The 17,657-nt window shown below is 55.1% G+C and overlaps 1 protein-coding gene across 4 annotated transcripts in view; it reads right to left on the reverse strand.

Annotated features, from left to right (window-relative positions):
* Positions 1-13,409, reverse strand: part of AGAP1 (ArfGAP with GTPase domain, ankyrin repeat and PH domain 1) — a 576,306-nt gene extending 562,897 nt beyond the window's left edge. For all 4 annotated transcript variants that reach the window (XM_060414900.1, XM_027967353.3, XM_027967343.3 and 1 more), the window contains exon 1: positions 12,614-13,409. In XM_060414900.1, coding sequence (XP_060270883.1) covers positions 12,614-12,776 — 163 coding nt within the window. In that variant the 5' untranslated portion in view covers positions 12,777-13,409. The remainder of the gene's footprint in view (positions 1-12,613) is intronic.
* Positions 13,410-17,657: the final 4,248 nt, after the last annotated feature.

Genomic DNA, 17,657 nt, shown 5'->3' on the forward strand with positions numbered 1-17,657 from the left:
TATATACGCACACATATGTATAAATGGACTACTGTGCTGCATACTTGAAATTAAGACAACACTGTATATCAACTATACTTCAATAAAACAAAAAAAATTAAAACAAAAAAAGATCAACCACAACAACCATGCTTCCAAAACACAGGTCAAGCCGGCTGCTCCAGCAGAAGATCCTTCATGTTTTGTTGCTGTTGTTCAGTCGTGTCTGATCTTTGCGACAGCTAGGACTGCAGCACATCAGGCCTCCCCATCCTTCACTATATCCTGGAGCTTGCTCAAACTCATGTCCATCGAGTCGGTGATGCCATCCAACCATCTCACCCTCTGTCATCCCCTTCTCCTCCTGCCCTCAATCTTTCCCAGCATCAGGGTCTTTTCCAATGAGTCAGCTCTTCACATCAGGTAGCCAAAGTACTGGGGCTTCAGCTTCAGCATCAGTCCTTCCAAGGAATAGTCAGGGCTCATTTTCTTTAGGGTGGACTGAGTGGATCTCCTTGCAGTTCAAGGGACTTCGTATTTGATGCACAAGTAAGAAGCACCTTGTCCCTGCTGGGTCTGCACCGCACCTGGAATCTTGACACCACGACATCAGGATGATACCGCTTCCAGAAATCCTCTGGATTCCAAACCAACGTGGAACTAGCCTAGGAAAGCTCTGCATTCTGTTACAAATGCCAGCTGAATGGTCATGCTCTGGCTGGAGAGAGACACAGTGCAAGCAGAGAAGCAAAGCGACGGGCATGAAGGACTTCACCCTGAGCATTCTTTCAACTCTTCCATATGTTTGAAATTTTTCAGCACAATATGTTGAGCAAAAGATCCTTCCTGACTTGTAAACACGACTTTCATCTCTCTTAATAGCAAACGTCTTGTTCACACAAATCCCAGGCCCCAGGCTGTGGGACACAGACGCCCAGGGTGGGTGCCCACAGCCCACCCAGTGGGTAAGGGCTCTGCAGACTCAGGTGCGGGGTCTCCCTTGCCGTGCCCTGAGCTACACCCAGCGCCCGGGTGTCTCCAGCAGTGCATGCAGGGTCCCACCATTCCAGACCACCCAGAGACTCTTTAATATCCAAGAAGGTGATCTGGAAACCAAAAATCCTGAGCGTGACCCCCCTCAACCTGCATACCTCACCAGAAGCAGAAGTTCGAACTCTAGGAAAAAAACAAACAAACACAGGCTCTGAAGTCAAAGTCTAGAACTCTGAGCCACTCTCAGAAAAGCAGCATTCCCACACGTCCAGACCCCGCTCACCAGCCAGGCAGGGTTGCCACGACTCTCAGAAGCACATGACCCAACTGCCCCCACTGCAAGATTCTCCTGCCAAGCCAGCTGAGCGAAAGCACTTGGGGCTTGGGATGTTTGAGGGGGAAACTCTAGATTTAGGCAGTAGGCAGAAAGAGATACATAATTTTCTTATGCCCCAATATAAGATGATCAGAAAAGCAAGTCCAAACTGAGAAACTAGGGTAAAACTGAAATTTTTTTAAGTGGGGGAAAAAAAAAGTTTTTGTGTGAAGACAGGGAGATTTCTTTGGGCAGAGATGAGTTTTCCAAAGCCTCCTTGGGAGGTAAGAGACCAAAGTGTCCTATCAATGACCACTCCCCACTCCACCCCACCCCCAGTGGCATGCGCTTCCCATCTTCTGGGGCTCAAATGGGGCTTCCTCCAGGAGCTCCTGGCTTCCCTTGTGGCTCAGACGGTAAAGTCTGCCTGCAGTGTGGGAGACCTGTGTTCAATCCCTGGGTCAGGAAGATCCCCTGGAGAAGGAAATGGCAACCCACTCCAGTACTCTTGCCTGGAGAATCCCATAGACAGAGGAGCCTGGTGGGCTACAGTCCAGGGGGTTGCAAAGAGTCGGACACGACTGAGCGACTTCACTTCTCCAGGAGCCCCGTCCAGCCTTCCCAGCCCAGTGCACACCCGGCCTGAAGCCCGCGCCCGCCCTGACTCACACAGTGAGCGGCCTGCTCATCTCTGTGCCGCCAGCACGTGGCCTCCGCCCGTCTGTGGACTCGAGCCACCAAGTGAGAAGATACACACGTAACAGGCCGAGTCGGAGGTGGAGACAGGCACCAGCCGAGCGCCACGGGACCTGCGCTCTGGGCCGGGGACAGCCGTCCAGGAGACTAACCGGCGGGGTGAACAGGACCTGAGGGGCCACCGCGGCCCAGGCTCAATCGCACAGGTCCCCCTCCCCCTGGGAAACAATTCAGCCCCTGGCGAGAGACACTCCCCAGGGGCTGTCGTGCCCCTGACACCCACCAAAGAATCTGCAGAGGGGGAACTGATGGCCCGTGAGGTCCAGATGCCGGCCCCCTAGCCGGGATGACAGGCAGGGTGACTCCTGAAACCATCCATCGGAGCCCCCCCTGCAGGGGCTGCGTGCTTCCTCTCCAAATCCTGGTGCCTGGGGAACCGCCCCTGGTAACTGAGCACCCCTCCCGCCCAAACCTTTGGAGCACCTGGAGGTGGACCCCTTCTGCCCCAACAGGGTCCCACTCCTGCGTCCCCAGGGTCAGACCTCGCTCCCTCCACCTGGCAAGTTACAGGCCCCTTCGCGCCTGCACCTGCCTCTTCGGGGGGCGCACCTCTGTTTCCCTCCTTGCCCCCCTGCCCCGGCCCCCACCTTCCCTCAGAGCAGCCCAGCTCTGAACCTGCCAGCCACTCCCCACCACCACCGCAGCCACCGCAACGTTTCTGTTCTGCCCAGCAAGCCCCGAGCATCACCACCCCCCGCCCTGTCCAAACGGAAATCCATAATCAGTAGTTTCCCACAGCCCAATACATAAAAGCGCTCCCAGCCTGCTCTCTGGGGCTCACAAGGCTCTTCTCCATCCGCCCGCCCTCCCCAGGTCCCTGCCGGCTGCGGAGATGGGGTTCTGGATGGTCCATTCCTACGACCCACCCTCCCGGAGAGCCTCAGCCCTCTGCCCGTGTCCCACCAGTCTCCCTGTCCGGTAACCCCTCTGCCCCCATCTGTCTACCCCAGTCTGGACCAGTGTGGCCTCCTGGGCTAGTTCCCACTGCCCTGGGAGAGGCACTCTGGGGGCACCCGTCTGCCTGCACCCCAGAAGCAAAAGACAGTGCCCCGCCCAAGGTCCGCACGCGATAGCATCTCCCCGCCCAGACTCCTCACACAGGCCACTTCCCACGCTTGCTGAACAAAATGAGGGGAAGCCCGGCCCTCCCAGCCCCCATCCCTCAAAATAAATATTTGCCTTGGTACTGCCACTGGAGACTTCTCAAGGCACACGCCCCTCTCTCTCCAGCCCCAGGGTCCTTACACGCTTCCTGGGTTGAGTGTGGCCTTTTTTGGGGTGGGGGGCGGGTTGTGCAGGGCAGCTCCCAGGACACAGTCAGAGGAACAAAGAAAACAACCCCTCGAGAGTAACAGAGAGCTGTAGCTTTCTTCCCTTTGGGTCTCCGCGTAATCGCCACAAACAGCAGAGACTGACCATTCAGACCGCAGGCCAGTCTGAACCCAGAGCTGCAGAAGGCGTTTCCCTTCAGACAGCAACATGGACAGGCGGGCACAGCGGCGTGAGATGGACTCCAGGGGCAGGAGGGGTGGTCTAGACTCAGCCAAGAGAGCCCCCACTGACCACTGAGGTCAAGCAAGAGCCCGGGAGAGCTGCGGGGACCCTGGGGGTTGCTCCGCATTTTCAAGGAAACCATTTCCTGCTGAAGGGTTGCACCCTCACTGCTCTGTGTATGAAGCTGCAATTATTCCACTAACCAGGAATGAAGAGCCCATAGACAACCCTAACTCTAAAATCTAATGCCTGAGACAGTGCCGGAAACGTATCAGGCACTTGACTGTTTCTGGACAAACAGCTGGAAAGAAGGCAAGGGAGGCAGGCAGGGAGGAGGCAGCCTCCATCCTGAGGGTCTGCAGTGTAAACCCCGAACAGCAAGGAAAGGTCCCTCCAGACAGGGCTGCCGCCACAGTGGGTTTGGGAGCAGCTTTGCTGACCTGGGGTAAGGGATAACAGGACACTAACCACCCCCTCACCAAAAGGAACAAGGGCACCAGAGGTGTCCTATATTAGGTGTCCTAATAGGCAGGCCTATTCCCACAGCCCCGAACAGGAAGCCACCCAAATGCCCATCACTGGGAGAGCAGGTGAGCAAGCAGAAGCAGCCACCTCCAACCACACACAACACAGAGGGGTCCTGCCCTGTGCTGGCCAACTTCGCTGTTCTGATCTGGATACGGGACATACCCAACGTGGTCAGTTTGTGAAAACACCCTCCCTTAGGACCTGGGCATCCTTCTAGATCTACGTTCTATGCCCCCACCCCCACCCCTCCAAAAAAATGAGTCCCAAAAAGCTACCGCATCTAAAGTGGTCTCAATACCCTCAACCCCCAAATTTCTAATGGTACAATAATATACAGAAAATCAGAGATCCAGGCTTGACGGTCCAAAGTAAAACTGAAACAACCATTTGTTTGTCTGAGACCAGGTTCACCAGCCTGAACTAACAAGAGCAGTGTCGGGACAGGAGGAAACCAAGGCACTGCTCATGGCAGAGCCCAGATCCGTAGAAACTGCAGCGAAGGGCGGGGCAGGCAGGCGGGATAGCCCACGGAAGTGCCCTCCCTGGAAAATGGGCCAACCTTCCCCTCCAGACAAGGATCCCTGGAAACACAAACAGCAGAGTTTCAGCCCACTCCACTCTCTCCGGACCCGCTTCCATTTACCTCATTACAAAAGCGTGCCCGTAGTCACCGCATCTATAACACCAACTCTTGCTGCAGCAGCAGTCACGTGGCGAAGGTGAAGGGATAAACTCGGGAAGCTAAGGGGTGCCTCGCTTTGCTGCAGGCGCTCATGCAAAAAAATTTTCTAACTCCTTCAAGTATCCTCAGTAGACCTGGTATCGCGTGTCCATACTAACTAAAAATGCATTGAAATAAGGCTAAACCCACCTCCTAAAAGATCCTGTACCCTCTTTAAGACTATTATCTGAGAATCTGTTAACAGGAGCTTTGTGTGCTAAGCTGGAAAGCAACATGGTTCTATTTGCAAGGGCCTGCTGGATGTTGACATTTCTAAGACCAAACATAAATCGTTTGTGAACATGGCCGGTAATTATTTGGAATGCTTCTCCCAGAACCATGAAAAGTGTTTCCCACCCTTTCAGAAAAAAATAAATAAATAAAAGGCAGCTTCGAAGCATGATGCTAATGACAAGCAGACAGCGTGAGCAGTTTTTAAGATTACACAGTTGCTTGTGTAGAAACACTGCACAAATACTCCAACACTGCAGCCCAAAAAAAGACAATCCGAATCAAACAGCGAGAGAAGTGTGAAAATTGCAAATGAGCCCCTGGTTAAACAAACACACCAATCTGTTCCCAGAGAGCTCAGGGTGGCCACCTGTTCGGGCTGGTGGCGAGTTCTGATTACCAGTGGGAGAAACAAAACGGGAGTGATGACAGCAACCCCCCACCCAGCTCAGGCCCTGGGCCCCACCCTGCAGCCTATATTTAGTCCGCTCTTTATGGAAAATGTCCCAACCTCGCACACAGACAGCTATTTGGCTGGTTACTCAAAGGGTTCATTAACAGACCTCTTCTGCTGGCGCTGGTATCTTCTCTCCTTCCCTCCTTAGCTCCCAGGTGGAAGTAAGCCCTTCCTGGCCTGGGTCAGTCATGGGCACAGGCACAGGGGAGGGACGGGACCCACGACAATGCCAGCCCTGCCCCTGGACAGGTCAACCCTGCAGCCCCGTGTGCAGGCTTCCCATACCACAAAACAGGAGAGTGAAAGTGCCCCCCTGGCCCTCAGAGGCCCAGAGCTCCCGGAAGGACGTGGCACGGGGGAGGCCCGGTGCTCAGACACCCAGGACAATCACAGATGCTGCCGAGATTAGAGACAAACATCTGCAGGGTGCGCGTTCCTTCTCAGAGCCAGGTGCCTAACAGAGCGGAGGAATTACGTGGCTAAGCACCCGATCAGAACCCCGAACCCTGGATTTTAAAAATAACTAAGCCTGATCGGCTTTGCCTAACTCAATCACTTAGGCCTCAAAGAATCCGGAGTGTTGGGCCAGGGGTGGGGGCAGGGGACAGGGGACAGGGGTTTGCTTGAACGCTGAGAAACCAAGAGACAGGACCAAATCAGTAGTTAAAACCAGCCCCAGTGTCACCAATGATAAACACCTGCAGGGCACACAGGGGAAAAAAAGGATGCAGAATAAGGGATTTCAGTCTTAACAAAATAAAAAGCCAGCTTTGGACAGAAAACAGAGGCAGCAGTAAGCAGGGCTCCAGGCTCCTCCGTGGAGGCTGCAGCTCCCTCCTGAGTCACTTCCTCCAGGGCCCCCAACAGCCCTCTTAAGCTGCTAATAACAGATTGCTCTCCTTCTTAGGGAAACGCCCTCTTAGCAGCAAAAGAACAAACACAAGGATGTTTCACCTGTCAAATTATCACAACAAGTGAATACGGAAGAACCTCGCTGAAACATACAGGAGATTCCCCTAAAAATCCACCATGGCAAGACAGGAAGGGGAAGTCCAGGGAACCCCAGACGGGACTTAGTCCTGAGGGACTAAGGAGCATGTGGTTTAGTCGCCAAGACTTTTCCAACTTCTTGGAACCCGCCAGGCTCCTCTGTCCATGGAATTCTCCAGGCAAGAATACTGGACTGGGTTGCCATGCCCTTCTCCAGGGGATCTTCCAGGAATCAGACCCATGTCACTTCTGTCTCCGGCACTGCAGGTGGATTCTTTACCATAAGCCAAAGGGGAAGGCCCGCCCTTGGCAATGTCCATCCTCCACCCACCACGTTCCTTGCAGGGCACTTGATCAGCATCATCGTTGGAGGCGAAGTGAACATGGACTTGAACCCATTCAAACCTGGGCTTCAATCCCTCCTCCACTGTGTTTAAGCTGCGTCACCAGAAGCAATGGCCAGGGCTGCTGGCCCCCACCAGTCCCCCACAGGGGAGGATGAGAGGACACCTCCTCCACTGATTGAGACCGACGTCCAGGGAAGGTGCCCAGTCCACTGCTGGACTGCCCTCCCCTCCCTGACCTTGCTTCTCAAAGTGCGGACCCGCAAGCCAGCATCCTCTGGAAACTTGTCAACAGCACGCTCTCTGGCCTGCTCCAAACCTACAGAAGTAGTAACTCTGCTTTCCCAAGCCCTCCATGTGATCTGACTGCACACTGAACTTCAAGAATCAAGACTCTCGATGTTCCACTGAAGATACCACACTGTCAGCCACCCAGACCCGTCACTCACTCGTCCCTATCAATGACACAGACTCTGCACCTGAAACTCACTCACACCGGCAGAGAAAGCACCACCCTCCTGCAGACAGCTGTGCTGAAAAAGGTGCCAGGCTTCAGCAAGGAAATCTTTCTCTTCCCCTACATGCACTAGAAAAAAAACTCACTGCTACCCAAACAGCACACCCAGGTTAACCACCACCACCTGACCGCAAAGCACCCCAGTCCAAGCATCTGTGCTCTCGTGACAAGTTTCAGAACACCCTCTCTGCATGATCAACACCGATCAGATCACTAGTGAGGAGCAAGAGGCCCCAAAAGCCAGAAAAAACGTGAGACCCTCCGGCAAGTCATACCCTCGACAATTCCTGGGCATCCTCCAAGGGCCAGACACGACACACAGCATCGCTGAGGAGGTAAAAATGTGCACGACTTGATTTCCTCAAAGAAACCCCAGTCTGCAGGCTGGACTGGTATAAGGAGATGAGCTTTGTTCAGAGAGCTGAGACAGAGCCTGGGAGAGACCGCGAACACGCTGATCCCAGCTAGGTGGAAAGGACGCCTGGATTCTGGAAGGGTCAGAAGCCATTAAGGTATGAAATTTAATTCGGAAGGGACAAACAGCCACCTGAGAATTAATTTTGAGGAGACTGTGATACTCATATCAATAACTAGAAGTCCCATGGTTATAACTTTGATGAAGCCTGAAATATTATGAATACAGTCAATAGTATTGAAGAAGAATTATGCTCACCTAACGGCAGGGAGAAGGTATTTCTTCCCTAACCCTGCAACAACCAGATTAAATAAATTTCCATAGGAAAACAGGCTCTTACAACAGTTTTGCTGAGGTAAGCAACTTCACAGAGAACATAAGACCTCCAGCCACGGGCAGCGTCCGCAAACCCTTCTTCTCTTGGATAAGGGGGGGGGGGGGGGGGGCACAGGCTCGGATGGTTTGTACATTCGACTTGTAGGAACTGTGAGTAACCAGGAGTCCCGTCACTCGCTCAGAAAGGGCTGGAGAGTCAGCCCTGAGGATGGTCAGCCCTGCTCATCTCTTTCGAGCAAGTTTCCTACCCTTTTTGGCTCAAAGTAAAGAGTGAAAGTTGCTTAGTCGTGTCTGACTCTTTGCAACCCCATGGACTATACAGTCCGTGGAATTCTCCAGGCCAGAATACTGGAGTGGGTAGCCTTAACCTTCTCCAGGGGGATCTTCCCAACCCAGGGATCAAACCCAGATCTCCCATATTGCAGGCGGATTCTTTACCAACTGAGCTATGAGGGAAGCCCTCTGGGCCTCAAAGGTGGCATCAACGTCACGGGATCGTCACAAGACGGATGGAGATATGCAGGTCAAGCACTTAGCTCTCTGCTGTACACGATGCTCAACGGAGCGGCTGCACCACGGGAGGAAGGGGGGCCCCTGTCCCATCTTCCCAGGTCCCCCACATGCCAGAGCTCCGCCCGTGAACGCCCCCCGTGAGTGTCCTGACCCGGCATGTCAGGCACAGTTCTGTCGAACGCTGGGACTTCTCCAAACCCTCAGAGGAAGCCACACAAACCACCAACGGGGCCAGCAGGGCACTCAGTTCCCCCTGAGCTGCTGCCTGGTGGGTGTGGAGGCATGAGACCAGTCAGGGGCTCAGCCGTAGGCCGGCTGAATAAGCTGGCTGGGTTGTCATCCGCATCGCTGTTCAGCTGCTGGCAAGCTGAATTACAACATGCAATCGCTAATAGAGGCTTTACCCGTGCAGGAAGAGCAAGCTTTTTTATCTAACAAGAAAGGCAGCTGATGCATTTACCTCAACCTCATCAACTCCAGATGGGCTTTTTCAAGAAGAACCGGAGTGGGGACCCTAGGCAGGATGCTCACCCTGGAGACAGCTGGTCCCAGCTCGCTTCCAGGCATGGAGGACACCTGGGGTGCCAGCCACACCTCTGGAGGACACCCCCGAAAACTGATGGGGTAAATCTGAAAACAGCGGGCAATGCCTCCTTAAGACTCCAGATACTTAAGGGAAAAAATACATCTCTGCCGCAAGTAAATTTTTGGAAAAACTCTTTCTTTCTTCTTTTTTGGCAAGTGAATGGCAACCCACTCCAGTATTCCTGCCTGGAGAATCCTAGGGACAGAGGAGCCTGGTGGGCTGCCATCTATGGGGTCGCGCAGAGTCGGACACGACTGAAGTAACTTAACAGCAGCAATGTTTCAAAACAAGACTAAGCATTAAATCACACTTCCCGTGCCTTCAAACAGGGTCACAGACCCGACTCAGGGTTGGGATTCTTGGCGAGCCCTTTCAACTAAAATCTATACAATTTGGTCCATCATTAAGAGATTTTCCAATCCAGACTCTCTGGGAATCACTTTGAAAACAAGCATGAGCCGAAACTTCCTTCCCTTTGATGAGCCCACTCCTCTCTTCCACAACAAAAATGCTTCAAGGTGCCAGAAAACAGGAAAAGTTTCTGTAAATTATGACACAGTCAAATGCTGGAATGTTATGCCAAGGTGAAAAATCGTTATCCTCAAACTTTTTCATAACATGGAAAAGTGCTCACATTGCGCCAATCAAGTAGCTTTGTAAGTCTGACTCCAATTCTGTGCATACACTCACCGAGACAGAAAATAAAGCCTGGCTGGACATCCTCTAAAATGCAGACGATCTTCCCTGTTCGTTGGGACAAGCGATTCTTAAAACAATTGACTCTGACGCGCACAGACTTTAAAATTCTAGGAGGTGTACATTTACCATGGTGCCGTCCTCACCTCCCAGGTTCACAGGCAGGGGCAGATATGTGTGTGCTCCTCAGGGATACTGGGATGCTCTGGAGCGCAAGCTCGGTTACGGCACGGAGCTCTGACAAACGCGTCTACAGTTTGTGTACCCCAGGGCCAAGCTCCCCCATCTGTGGTGACGGAAGAACCCATAATCCATGCCCTACACAACTGCACCAAACTGCTTCTGCGTACTTCTCCTGTCACGGGAAAAATGTCGTCCTGCCACAACTGATCAATCTTCTCGGCTTCCAAAATATCAGTGGCGCAGACAGAAATCACAACTGCATCTTAAAGCCGGCACAGAGTGGGGGAACAGTTCATTATAACAACGAATTTCATTAGGAGGAGCGGCAGAAGGTGGCCGGGGAGTCAGGGAAGCCTGCAGACCTAGGTTTCAAGGATCCTTTGGTTCACACTCACCTCTGACCTCAGTCAAATGTTCAGGAGGTCATTAACCTTCCCTGAAGCTCCATCCTCTAGAAAATCAATCTGGCCCACATTCTCCCCCAGGGTCGGGACCGCCACACAACGAGCTGACGGATATAAGAGCGTACCTGCTAAAGTTCTTCTATACAAATGACAGGTGCAATCATTGTTAATAACGCAAAAATGGGAGGCATATCTGAATGATTCTTAGAGCCCCGTTAAATAAACTGCAGCCCTGACACAACACAGACATTCCTTTTTTTTTAACAGAAAAAATAATAGCCTTGTCAAAGTCCCAAGCAGGATTCATCACTGATTCTGAGTCTCATCAACAAACGACAAGGCTTCCGGCCAAGAAGGAGCCTAAAGTCTCAGTGTGTACAGGCAGACAGACATTGAGCTACCAGAAACCATCATCGAGGAACCACATGGATTTTTGTTTTTGTTTTTTCCAAAAAAGAAGAATGAAACCACATCCTCTTGCTAGAAAGTCAAACTGCTGCGTGGGGAGCGCCTGAGACCCCAGAGCTGGGCTTCAAGACGAGAAATGGACCCAAGGCAGCAGGAAGGACGCTCTGATGAGGTCTTTGCACGGAGACTAGGCACTCTCGGCCAGGCGCATCCAATGCTCGGTACCAGCTTTCTAAGAGTTTCATCAGACTCCCGTGGATGCTGCCAGGAAACAGCGAGAGGAGCAGGGGGCCTTTCACGTGAGTGCCCACCGCGCCGGAGCCCGGACCCTTGAGGCACGTTCCTGCCAGCTCGCCCAGCATCAGCAGCCCTGCGCTGGTCCCCCAGGCCTCCCACAAGTCCTGCCAGAGGCACACAGGAGCCTCTGCCTCTCGAGGAAACTGGAAGCATCTTAAATGGCCAGCGGGGCAGCAGGTGCTCTGACAGCCAGGCCTGCAGAAGGCTGGAGCACCATCCAGATCCTTCCCGGAATTAGCAAGTCCCCTATGGAGACAGGGCAGCTGAGCCGGGACGCAGTTCAAGTCCATGGGGCCGCCAGATGCCAAGAGCATCGACACCGCCTTCTCCATCTAACCAGCCAGGCGTCAAGCCCAGCCACTCTAGGGTGAGCCGTGCAGGCTGCACGGCACTCAGGCAAAGTTCCCCCCGGCCCCAAGGCCAATGCCCCCTGCTTACAGATGGACCAAAGCTGGGTGATGCCTAAGCTGGGCTTCGGACACACTCCTGGCCAGGCCTCGGAACATCCTCAGCATTCCCCAACAGCGGCCAGAGGGACTCTTGCTTGGGACAATTGTCTATTACATACAACTCACCCTTCAGACCTTTTACCATCAATGGCCAACAGCAAGAAGAGGGGGAAGCAAGGGGATAAGCTGGAAGCTCAGTAGCAGAGAAATAAGAACCACAGGGATCCAGAGAAAACACTGGCCCCAGAGAGGCAGAACTCCGGGCACCTCTCCTGAGGACCTCTGCCTCACCCGACCTGCAGGAAGGGTGGGTGGCATCCCAGTGCCACGCGTGTGAAAGTGACCCCCCTCCCCTCTCCGCGAGAGTTCTTCTGATCTGATGCAGGATGTCGGTAGGAAACACTGTAGAGGAAACCAGCCTCCGCGCCGGAGCAGGTGGGTCGGACCTGAAGTGCTGTCCGTACCCGGGGCTGGTTCTCCGCTGGGTCTAAGTTCCGTTGCCTCCACTGACTGTGCCCCCGAAATGGGCAAACACACCAAAGGGGTTGGCCCTACCCTGCGGAGGAAACCTGCCAGCCAGAGCCTCGCCCCCAGCAGCAGCACTTATCCAAAGACCTCTTCAACGTCTAGCAAGACGCTCGGCCCCGGCCTAGTAACCTGTCACACGGGCCGGGGGCGCCAACCGCTCCGGGGGCTTATGGCTGGGCCGGGTCACTCGGGTGGCCCAGGACGCGGCCGCACAGAGTCACTTTCTCAGCGGAGACTCTACAGCCCATTAGCACATTATCGCCGGCGATCCATCTCTGGCGGCGCGCTCGCCGGCCCTCTCGGCCTCCCCCTCCGCTCTCGCCCGGCCTTGCGGGGTGAGAAGCACCGCAGTGCCCACTCGGCGGGGCAGCCGCGTGCCATGGCCCGGCGCGTGTGTACACACGCACGCACACACACGCTCGCGCGAGCGCGCGCCCGCCCTCCAGAAGCCCCACGGCGGCCCGGCCCTCACCTTCGATGGCGATGACGTGCTCCCGGATTTGGTTCTGCAGCACCGGCTCCTCCACGCGCTCCAGCAGCTCGTAGATGGAGTAGATGTTGGGGTGGACCGACTCGAAGCGCTGGATCTCGGCCCGGATGGCAGCCGAGTTGGCCAGCTGCTGCTGGTAGTTCATGGTGCAGGCGCCGCGCCCGGAGCCGCGCGCCCCCCGCCGCCGCCGCCGCCCCGCGCCCCGGGGCCCGCGGGCCGCCGAGCCCCGGGCGCCGCAGCCCCCGGGGAGCCGGGCCCGCCGGGCGGCGGGCGGAGGAGGCGCGAGAAGAAAGGAGCGGGAGGAGCAGGCGCGGGGCCGGCCCGCCGACTCAGTTCATGGCCGGGACGCGCGCCCGGCGGGCGGGCGGTCGGGCGAGCGAGCGGGCCCCGGCGCCCCAGGTCAGCGGGCCCCCATGGAGCGCGCCGCAGCGGGCGCGGCCGGCCCCCGGAGGACGCTCGATCGGGCGCCTTCCTGTGCCGCAGTCGCCTTCCACCCCTAGGCGCTGCCCCGCCGAGCAGCCATTAAAGCCCAGGCGGCCGCCGCGCTCCGAGCGCCGGGGCCGAGGGCCGGCCCGGGGGCAGTGGCCGCGCCGCTCGGGGCTCCCCGGCCGCGGCGTAAGTCCGCGCGCTGCGTCCTGCGCCGCCCGGCGCGCCGGGGCCGCCCGCGCCGAGCCTGCTGTGCGCCGCCCGCCGAGCTGGGACCGAGCCGCAGGCGCCGTGCAAGCCGCGGAGCCCGCTCCGAGCGCCGCCCGCCGCCTGCCCGGCCAGCCCCCTCCCTGGCACGCAGGGCTCCGGCCCACGTCGGCCCCGCCCCCGCCCGCGCCCGCGCCCCGCCCGCCCGCGCGCCCGCCGCCCGCCGCCGCTGCGTCCTCCGCGGCGCTTCCCAGCGCGCCAGATCCCGGGGAATTGCGCCAGGCCCCGCCCCGCGCCTGCCTCTGGGCTTCCTGGGACTTGTAGTCCGCGCTGCGTCGGGGCCCCGCCGGGACCGCGGGGAGGGGGCGCGCAAGACGCCCCCGGGCCGACGCGCGGCCGGGGCCCGGGCCGGGGGGGCGGGGCTCTCCGACTCGCGGCCCCGCGCGCGGCCCCGGCTCTCGCCCCGGGTCCCGGCGCTGCCCGGCGCGCGTCCCGGCGCCTCGGCACCCGGGAGGCGGTGCGCGACCCCTCCCGCGTTTTTGTTCGTCTCTAACTGCCTGGCTGGAGGAGCCTCTGCCGCTCGCCGTGGCCCCCGACCGCGCTTTGTTACCTCGCCTCCCCCCACCCCCATTTTAAACTTTCTGTCTCCTTTTGCGAAAGTGACACGAGTGCTTTCTCCATAATAAACTTAAATTTCTTTCCGAAGGCGAAGAGCCTCCTTAGCCGTGACGGCGCGGGCATTCACACTCCACGAGTGTACTTTGGACCGGCACGCGACGAGGTGCGGTGACACACCTCGGAGCGTCTCTAGGCGTCCTTTTTCTTTAAAAAAATTTTTTAACTGCAGCCTGCTCTGCGTCGGTCCCCAGGCTGCGCACCCACCCCAGTCCCCGCGTCAATTCGGGAGGGGGAGGGGGCGGACCGCATTGCTGCAGGGGCCCCAGCGTGCAGGGGGGGCTAATCCTAAAAGTTTGAGGCAAACCGGATTGTTGCAGACGTGCTGAGCTCCGGGGCCAGGTTTGTGCGCACCTACAGGCCTGGTCCCTGCCCCCACCCCTCCAAGTGGCCTTTTGGAAATAGGACTCTGCTGCCCGGCATCCCTGATGAAAGCCCACTGAACCTTCGCCTGGTTCAGTTACAGCCTGTGTGACTTCCGCAAGCTGGTATCCAGCATCCTGGAGTTACACTCTCTGGACTCACAATTCCCCCAGACGAATGTGCCGTCTCCCTTCAGCCCTCACAGCCTTTGCTCACCCCCTGCTCCCTCACCCCAGTCCCTCTGGGGTACCTGGTGCACTGAGGCACAGTTCATGGGTCCCTGCGCGGTCCGCCTCTGACTAACCTCGCATCCGCAGTAACTGTGGTAACGCCCATGCGGACAGGGTGGCTTCCTCTTAACCTTTCAGCAGCCAGTGAGCCCTCCCCTGATTGAACCCCTCTTCTCCTGGCTGCTGGGACAACGAATTCACCAGACTTTCCTACTATCTTCCTGGCTCGTCAGCCCTCTTATTCTCTTAAAACAGAGAGCCACCGAGTCTCTGTGTCTCTTTTCTGTATGCAGGGATTTCTATCTTTGGACTTTGAATGCCCTGTACAGGTTCAGTTCGGTTTAGCCGCTCAGTCGTGTAGGGATGGGGCAGTGGGGTGGTGCCCCCCCACCCCATGGACTGCAGCAACTCTTTGCCACCCCATGGACTGCAGCACACCAGGCCTCCCTGTCCATCACCAAATCCTTGAGTTTACTCAAATTCGTGTCCATTGAGTCGGTGATGCCATCCAACCATCTCATCTTCTGTCGTTGTCCCCTTCTCCCACCTTCAATCTTTCCCAGCTTAAGGGTCTTATGCAGGTTGCCCCTGCTGCTGCTGCTAAGTCGCTTCAGTTGTGTCCGACTCTGTGCGACCCCATAGACGGCAGCCCATCAGGCTCCACCATCCCTGGGATTCTCCAGGCAAGAACACTGGAGTGGGTTGCCATTTCCTTCTCCAATGCATGAAAGTGAAAAGTGAAGGTGAGGTTAGTGAACCTCAAATTCATATCCAACCGTCTCTTCAGCATCTGTTGGATGCTTGCTGACAATGTCAGTCAGACTTGTCTCAAGCTGATCTCTTGCTGTGCCTGCCCTCTGCTCCTCCTGAAATCTTCTCCATCCTAGTTATGGATGGCTTGGACGGTAAAGCGTCTGCCTGCAATGCGGGGGACCCTGGCTCAATCCCTGGGTGGGGAAGATCCCCTGGAGAAGGAAATAGCAACACACTCCAGTACTCTTACCTGGAAAATTCCATGAACAGAGGAGCCTGGTAGGCCACAGTCCGTGGGGTCAAAAAGAGTCGGACACAACTGAGCGGCTTTACTTTCACTTTTCAGGCCTCCTTTTGCTGGGGCTGACCACCTCGTACCATTCTTGGTGCCTCTCTTTCCCACATTCCAAATAGCATCAGCTCGACCTCCCAAGACCTAGAATCTCCAGCTTCTCACCACCCCACTGCCCCTACCCTACTGAACCTGCTCTCTTCTTGCCTCTGGGTTATTGCTAGGAAAAGAATCTAGCAGTTTGTCTCCTTGCTTCTTACCTTGTACCTTACCATTTATTCTCCAGAAGGCAGTCCTGGTGACCTTTATAAAACCCAAGTTAGGTCATTTTAAGCCTCTGCTCAGAGCCCTCCGGTAACTCCTGTCCCACTCAGAGCAAAATCCAGCTCCTTCCTCTGGTCTCCAAAGCCATACATGCACTTGTTATTCAGTCACTAAGTCATGTCTGCCTCTTTGCGACCCCATGGACTGTGTAGCCTCCCAGGCTCCTCTCTCCATGGAATTTTGCAGGCAAGAATACTTGAGTGGGTTGCCACTTCCTACTCCGGGGGATCTTCCCGATGCACGGGTCAAACTTGAGTCTCCTTCTTTGGCAGTTGCATTCTTTACCACTGGTGCCATGTGGGACACCTCCTCTGATAACCTGTCTAAAATGGCATCCTTCTTCCTCAGCAATCCATGTCTTCCTTCCTTGATGTGGCAGGAAAAATAATGGCCCCCAAAGATGACCGCATCCTAATCTCTGAAAGGGGTAAATACGTTATCTTACATGGCCTTGCAGATGGGATAAAAAGGGGCTTTGCAGATGGGATGAAATTAATGATGTTGAGATGAGATTATTCTGGGTCCAATATAATCACAAGGGACCTTATAAGAGGGGAGGCATCGGGGTCAGAGTTAGAGGAGGAGCTAGGAAGACAGATGCATGTTTGAGAGAGAGAGAGAAGTTGGAGGATGCTCCACTTCTGACCTTGAAGATAGAATGAAGCGGTCATGAGCCATAGCACAGGTGGCCTCTGGAAGTTGCAAAAGGCAAGAAAATGAATTCTCCTAATGGTTCCCCTGCTATTGTTCAGTCGGCAAAGAAACTGCCTGCAATGCAGAAGACCCAGGTTCGATTCCTGGGTCGGGAAGATCCACTGGAGGAGGAAATGGCAACCCCCTCCAGTATTCTTGCCTGGAGAATCCCATGGACAGAGGAGCCTGGCGGGCTACAGTCCATGGAGTTGCAAGAATTGGACACGACTTAGCGACTAAATCACTACCAATGGTTCCAGAAGGAACCCAGTTCTATCAACTCATTTCTGACATGTTACCTTCAGAATGATAAAATAATAAACTTGTGTTGTTTACACCACTCATTTTGTGCTAATCTTGTACAGCAATGATAGTAAGTTAATACACTTGCTTAGTTTAGGTATGGACCTAACAGAAGCAGAAGATATTAAGAAGAGGTGGCAAGAATACACAGAAGAACTGTACAAAACGGATCTTCATGACCCAGATGATCACGATGGTGTGGTCACTCACCCAGAGCGAGACATCCTGGAATGTGAAGTCAAGCGAGGCTTAGGAAGCATCACTACGAACAAAGCTAGTGGAGGTGATGGAATTCCAGTCGAACTATTTCAAATCCTAAAAGATGATGTTGGGAAAGTGTTGCACTCAATATGCCAGCAAATTTGGAAAACTCAGCAGTGGCCACAGGACTGGAAAAGGTCAGTTTTCATTCCAGTCCCAAAGAAAGGCAATGCCAAAGAATGCTCAAACTACTGCACAATTGCACTCATCTCACACGCTAGTAAAGTAATGCTCAAAATTCTCCAAGCCAGGCTTCAGCAATACGTGAACTGTGAACTTCCAGATGTTCAAGCTGGTTTTAAAAAAGGCAGAGAAACCAGAGATCAAATTGCAAACATCCACTGGATCATCAAAAAAGCAAGAGAGTTCCAGAAAAACAACTACTTATGCTTTATTGACTATGCCAAAGCCTTCGACTGTGTGGATCACAATAAACTGTGGAAAATTCTGAAAGAAATGGGAATACCAGACCACCTGACCTGCCTCTTGAGAAATCTGT

This window comes from Ovis aries, chromosome 1, assembly GCF_016772045.2.
Source record: "Ovis aries strain OAR_USU_Benz2616 breed Rambouillet chromosome 1, ARS-UI_Ramb_v3.0, whole genome shotgun sequence".
In the NCBI taxonomy this organism is placed as follows: domain Eukaryota; kingdom Metazoa; phylum Chordata; class Mammalia; order Artiodactyla; family Bovidae; genus Ovis; species Ovis aries.